The 7,020-nt window shown below is 47.0% G+C and overlaps 1 protein-coding gene across 1 annotated transcript; it reads left to right on the top strand.

Moving 5' to 3' along the window:
- The first annotated feature begins 4,031 nt into the window (after positions 1-4,031).
- LOC120684885 (NAC domain-containing protein 96-like) lies at positions 4,032-5,201 on the top strand. The gene has a single exon (XM_039966751.1). It carries the CDS (start codon positions 4,032-4,034, stop codon positions 5,199-5,201), a length of 1,170 nt encoding a protein of 389 aa, XP_039822685.1.
- The last annotated feature ends 1,819 nt before the right edge of the window (positions 5,202-7,020 follow it).

Below are 7,020 nucleotides of genomic sequence, written 5' to 3'. Positions count from 1 at the left end.
TTTATAACTTAAAAATTCATAATAAATCAACCGGAGTACCACAAATTATGAAACGAGTTTCATAATTTTTCTAAAATCATGATCTACAAGTTAGAATAGGATTTGAGAATTTTGGCCCTTATACTTATATGAAATTATGAATAGGACCCGCCACCGAGGAGCTGACCAAGGACCAGGAGTACTAGGAGATCCAGGAGTTCTACGAGGAACGACCAGGTTCACGTCCATCTCTGCTCTTATCTCCTACATACATCGCATGCTGGTTATGCTATCACTTTACTTTCTGTTGAGATGAACCTGCATGGCCTGTTTATATACCTACTCCTTGATCACTTACTCCACCATTTTGAATAGTTAAGAGACCTTGTTGTGTGTGATATACGTGAGTGGGATACTGCGATATATTCTTGGCGTGAGTGGAGTGCTACATTTGAGGAAATGGTGGATAGGGTTATACCATGGGAGCGAGCAAATTAACTCGATCATTGATCGAGGGCCAGGGGCGTGTGTTGGGCATGCCCTGCGAGTACCTATGGCGGGAGATCGTACCCAGACCCGGGAAGGCAGGAGGGTGGTCGTAGCCGTTAGTTTCATTACAGTTGACCTGTGTCACGTTATCCGGGAGGCTTGTAGCCGCGTACTCGATCATGTACAACTGTTGATCTGGCTTCACTAACTAGAGTAGTGTTACTTGAATTCTACCTTCCTCTAAAGATGTTTCCCTGCCAGTGTGCAGTTGAGGTATGAGAAGAGGGAGTTCTCGTACCGCCTGGGTGGGATGTGATATCTGGAGGTATGAGTGATCCGGGATGCCGGATTAACCTGTATCGGGAAGAAGAGTGATACTTGTATCTATATGAGATACTATTGTGCGTAGGAAACTCTGATCCTTTCCTTGGCTATACTTTATACCAATGCATCCACAAAGCTTGCTTACGGATGCTGACATGAACCTACCCCATCATTGGGGATAGCTTGGCAAGATGCAGGTCCGAGGAGGAGTTCGATACCAACGACGATGGTTGGTACGACTAAGGCTCGTGCTATGCTCAAGTCTGCCTGTGGAGAAGGAGTCCCAAAGATGGAGGCCCGAAAGATCTAGTTTCCGCTATCATTTTCTGTTTGCTTTAAAATTAGCCCAACGGGCTTGTAATGGGAGGATCGTACTAAATCCTCATGAGTTATGTAATAATTAAATCCATGATTGTACCGTTTAAGAAGTATGACTAAGATATTGCCTGAAATGATAAATCTGTATGTGATAGCGTTTGATCCAGGAACCATCATGACGATACAGGGAGTCGGGTTCGCCTTACGGGAACCTGGTTCATTTCACGCTTCCTCGCACATTGGCTGACCTATAGATAGGTAAGAAGTACTCGTAGCAAATTACCCAAATTCAACCTATCTAATAAATCTTCTCTCAAATTCAAGTCATCAGTTCTATATATCTCAAATCAAAGCATAAATCAAAGAAATCATGCTCATTCACACTATTTCTAAAAAATCACAACTTTCTCTAACTATGGAGCATGAAACGAAGCATGAAAACAATCAAAGAGGAGGGAATGAAGTTGTAAACCTTTGGCGCACTTGGATGAGTGAAACCCCCACACAACTTGAAAAAATGGCAGCACCTCCTCTCTAAAACGCCAAGGTGAAGAAGAACCCGAGCTCGGTCAAATGGTTGGCTCGGGCTCGAGGAGAAAGAAGGTGCCCCTGATATACAGTAGGCGCATTAGTACCGGCTGGTTGTTCCAGTTGGTACTAAAGCTGTCAACTCAGTACCGGCTGGAGCCACCAGCTAATATTAAATGTCCTCGGGGCTATTTATTACCGACTGGTGGTTCCAGCGGGTACGAAATGGTCGTTAGCCGTTGCGCGCGGGCGTTGGTGGCGCTATTTAGTGCCGGCTGGTGGCTCCAGCCGGTACTAATTGGCTCCGAGGAGCACTGTGGATTAGGCCCGGTACTAAATGGGCACGTTAGTACCGGCCAAAACCGAGCCCAGTACTAACGGCCACAGACGAATGTAAAGTTTTGTAGCTGTGTATACTAAAATGCAAAAGATCAATTAGTTGGGTATTTACGTCAACTAATGATATACACATGCAAATAAAACTAAATGTTTCTTCTGACCAATAAAGTCATGTTTTTGAGCTTTCGAAACTGAACTGAAGTGTACTGGATAAATACTCAGGTAGAGCAAAGCATTTCAAAACAGAAGTAAATGTGAGGATATTTGAGCACAAAATGCAAACATAGCTGTCTGTTAGTAAATCAATAAAGTGCTTTCATAGCAAAATCTTTACAATTGGACGATATTAATATATGATACCCCTCATTATTTCCAAATACTGACCACCAAATGTTCAACTGCACACAAAAGGGAGTATAGAAGTTTTTTTGGGGGGAAACAAAGGAGTTTGTTACCTTTGCCGGATTGAAAGAAAGAAGCACCGGTCAGTGTCGGGACTTGGAAAAGCTCCTCCAGAGGGTTGGCGTCAAGGGCCACTTAGGACCTTGTCCAGCTCGAGCGTCATGGGCGGCGCTGCAAGACAAACTCCTCTCTGGTGCCTCAATTCAAGGGGCGGTAGCAATGGACGAGATCTGGCGGCAAAGCTCCAGCGTCACGGGTGGCACCGAGGCGACGGACTCCTCTCCAGCGCCTCAATTCAGGGGGCAGCAGCAAGGGAAGGGAGCAGCAACAGGGGACGGAGGTTTTGGCCTCAAATGAGGCCACCACCCTCAGCTGCCATTGCTATTGGGGATGGGGTGGTGGCTAGGGATTGGGGCGCAAGATTAGATCCGGCGGTGGCAGGGGAAGGGACAGCGAATGAGAGAGGAGGCGGACGGGAGGCAGAGGCCAACGGGAAGCGGAGGCTGACGGGAGAAGAGCTATAGCAACGGAGGGGGTGGCGGTGCTGAGGGAAAGACTGCGAGGGGGTGGAGGTGACGGAGGGAAAGAATGTGTGGGGAGAGGTGAGACCGGGGAGATGCTGATTCGCTAGGGTGTATCCTACATTTTCTCTCTTTTTTTCATCTGGGTACATTTTCCCTACGCTACGGCTTGAAGAGCAGCGCTAGCAAGGCGCGTGAAATGAAATATCACCGCGCCAAAGAGAAACGAAGCGCATGAAGTGATAACAGTTGGAGCCCGCTACCCATCACAATGTTTTTTGGCTAATTTTCATGAGGGCTGTGCATTTTTTTTCTTGACAGATTAATTACTATTTTTCTAGGAGTATTGTAATTTCCCTGTGGGTTTTCACATGCACGACAGGGTAACTAATAATGTTTTTGTGTGTACTGCCATTTTCCTGTGCGTTTTGAAAGTACCAACAGAATAAAAAGAATTTTTTCTGTGTGTTCCTCAAATACCGACAGATTAATTATAGTCCCAGAGGAAAATCTTGGATTCCAGTAATGGCCTCTATATAAAATAAGATGTTGTTATAAATCAATTTTGTAGTAATGTGCATCACCTGAGGTGGATCCGCCGCTATCGATATTGTATATTTTCTAAGCAAATTCGTAAAATCACAACTATTGCATTAGTCTTTAAGTACGTGAAATTGATCTTTAAAATTCCACTAGTTTATCGAAGTTATATTATTCTTTTTTCAGCTGTTGTTTATTTGCCACCTTACCGTTTGCGTCTACTCCGTAGATGATGGTATTTGCACAGCTTGAGATGCACGCGAATTAGTGATCGGCGCGGCTCCGATCCCCTCCGGTTTCCAGCGCACAGGTCGTTACGGGGTAGAGAGAGAGAGAGAGAGAGAGAGAGAGAGAGAGAGAGAGAGAGAGAGAGATGCCGTCGGACTCCGAGCGAATAAAATCGTCAGACACGCGCATGGTCGGCACTAGAAATAAAACGCACACGATCGAACCCTTCTTCTTCCCTTCGTACCGTCCGTGCAAACCAGCAATCCAGTCTCCCTGATTCCTCTGCCCCTCCGATCTTTGCATTGTTGGCTCCACGAACAAGAAACAGAAAGTACGTACTGCACCAAGTCGTCGGTGGCGGGGATGCTAGGGCTCCCGCCCGGCGTCCACTTCCGTCCCGACGACGACGAGCTCGTCGAGTTCTACCTCCTCCCGCACGCCCGCGGCGAGCCGGCCTCGTTTCCTGCTGGCGTGGTCGTCGTCGACGACAACGCGGCGGGCAGCACGCTGCCATGGGAGCTGCTCGACCGCCACGGCCGCGGCGCCGACGACGAGGCCTACTTCTTGGTGCGCAGCAGCGGGGACGGCGACGGCCAGGAAAAGCGCGGCGCCCGCCAGGAGCGCGGCTGCGGCGGCGGGACGTGGAAGTCCCAGAAGCGCCTCGCCCACGGCGGCTCACGCGTCGACGACGCCGGCGAGAAGGTGCACTGGAGCCGGCACAACCTCAACCTGCACATGGGCCGTGGGGAGAGCGGCGGCAGCGTGGGGTGGGTGATGCACGAGTACGCCCTCACCGACCCGTCGTGCCCATCCCTCAAGATCTGCCACGTGGCCTTCACTGGACACGGCAAGAACCGCAAGCGCCTGCCGGGCGGCGGCGATGTCGTCGACGACCAGACTGAGGAACCCGCGTCTAAGCGGGCGCGCGTCGCCACCCCCGGCACCGGTGGTTCTGCGAGTTTGGGTTCTGGATCGACGACGACGACGGTCGATCAAGACTACTCCGGAGTCGGACGCTCTTCCGAAGAACACCAAGAATCCAATCAAATTTCTCTGGAGTGGATAAGTAGGGAACTTTTCAACGACGACTTGCAGCAAAACTCTTTCCCATCGTCGGTCGATGTAAACTACTTCTCCGAGGAGTTCGCCCAGGCGGCGGCACCAACATCAGAGCAACAAGCAGTGCCCGAGCACATCATGGCGACGCCCCTGCCGATGGTCCAGGAAACCGCCGGCATGGAAGAGCTACGGGAGTTCATGGCGTCGATGGATCGACAGGAGTTCATAGCGCCCCTGCCGATGGTCCAGGAAACCAACGGCATGGCGGAGCCACAGGAGTCCATGGCGCCGATGGATCAACAGGAGACCGCCGGTATGGCAGAGCTTGAGAACCCGTATCAGCCGATGATGGCCGAGTTCTTCCCGCCGATGGGGGTTACTCTTGATGAATCATGTGGCTTGTCACACATCAGCGACATGGAGCTCGGAGCACAACAGGATTTCGTTGAGTGGGATGGCTTCCTGTTCTACTAGCTAGATAGGTAGAACAGGAGATCGACTAGCTACTAGCTTGTTTCCGGCGAGGAACTGTCACCACGCATGGTCGAGCTTCGACGTACGGTTGTAATTAATGCATACTACATGCTGTGTTCCTCTCAATAGAAAAAAAATGCATACATCTCGCTGCGAATCAAACAGTCGATACAATTTATTGTTTTGTTTTTTCTTTGCTCCTCGTAAGTCGATTGATACCTAGTTATGTGTCAATCACCGCTTTTCACCCATCCGAGTCTAGCTAGCACGTATTTTTTTTTTTGTTCCCGCCTAGGCCTGCAGCATACAGTCATGTCGGATGACTTACTAACAGGTCCATTTTTTTTGGACGCGGCTATCTTACAGCCGCCGTAAAATTAGCTTCCAAAAATATATTCCTAATCTGGTCGAGACCACCCCACCCTTGATTTTGGCGGGAAAACTACCCTGGGCCTCCACACAGCCCAACAAAAAAAAAAGCAGCGATTCCTTGCGGCTCCTGTTTCCTCCACGACTAAAAATACCTAGAGAATCCACCACTCCGTCCAGGCGTCACCTCCTGAGAAGACCCCCGGCAGAAAAGCAAAATTGCTCAAATCTGATGGAACCGATCTCCAGAAAGAGATCTATGCAGTAGAAAAAGGGGCAAAGAGTACACAAAGCATAGAAAAAAGGTAAGTATGCATAGATCTGCTCAAATCTGCACTGCTTGTTGTATCTGGGGTTTAGTGACCTCCATTGATCTGCATAGATCTATATGTACACATATTTACTTGAGCATTTCAACAGACCATAGCAGATACTAGGTTACAAAAGTATATACTTGGCCAAACAAAAAGTTTGCATGGTGCCAAATCTGCTTAATTTTGTGCCCCCCTTGCCTGACTTCAGATGATCCTTCTCTCAGCCATTTACCACCCCCTGACATGTTACAGTATACTACTCCCTCCATTCCAAATTATAAGTCATTCCAAAAATCTTGGAGGGTCAAATCATCTCAAAGTTTGACCAAAATTATAGAGGGAAACACAAAAATTTATGACATCAAATAGGTATACTATGAAAATATAGCTAACAAAGAATCTAATGATACTTAATTGGTATCATAAATGTTATTATCTTGTCATATAAATTTGGTCAAATTTGAAAAACTTTGACTCTCCAAGATTTTTGGAATGACTTATAATTTGGAACGGAGGGAGTACAAAAAAGGAGAATGGCATAAGCATGTTAGCATTCCTACTGTAACTTTGCCTACAAATTGGAAAAAATGCTAATCAGCTAAGATTAGCATGTTTTTATAAGCATGTTAACTTAGCATGTTATCATAAGTATGGTATAGCAGATTAGCATGTTAAATTTTGTTTGAGATTTAGTGTGTCACAACATGGGGGTAGAACAAAAAGATGCTAATCTGCTTGATAAATCAGAAAAAATGCTATGGCAAAAAAGTCTGCATGGTGCCAAATCTGCTTAATTTTGTGCCCCCTTGCCTGACTTCAGATGATCCTTTCTCAGCCATTTCCCACCCCCTAACATGTTACAGTATACTGCAAAAAAAGGAGAATGGCATAAGCATGTTACAGTATACATAGGAAAATTGTATATATTATTGCCTATAAAGTATACAAATTACTGCCTATAATTGTATATATTATTGCCTGCAAATATGTGATAGAGAAATAGAAGCTAATCTGCTTGGTAACAAAATGTGGCTTGCAAGTACCATGGACTTGAATGAGCCTCCCCCAGAATTTGATTATGATTTCCTAGATGGAGTTAATGCAACTCCTTTCTATGGGATACAAGATGGAGTTAA

This window comes from Panicum virgatum, chromosome 8N, assembly GCF_016808335.1.
Source record: "Panicum virgatum strain AP13 chromosome 8N, P.virgatum_v5, whole genome shotgun sequence".
Classification (NCBI taxonomy): domain Eukaryota; kingdom Viridiplantae; phylum Streptophyta; class Magnoliopsida; order Poales; family Poaceae; genus Panicum; species Panicum virgatum.
Note: the sequence above shows the minus strand (reverse complement) of the source record. Positions and strands in the feature narration are given on the sequence as shown.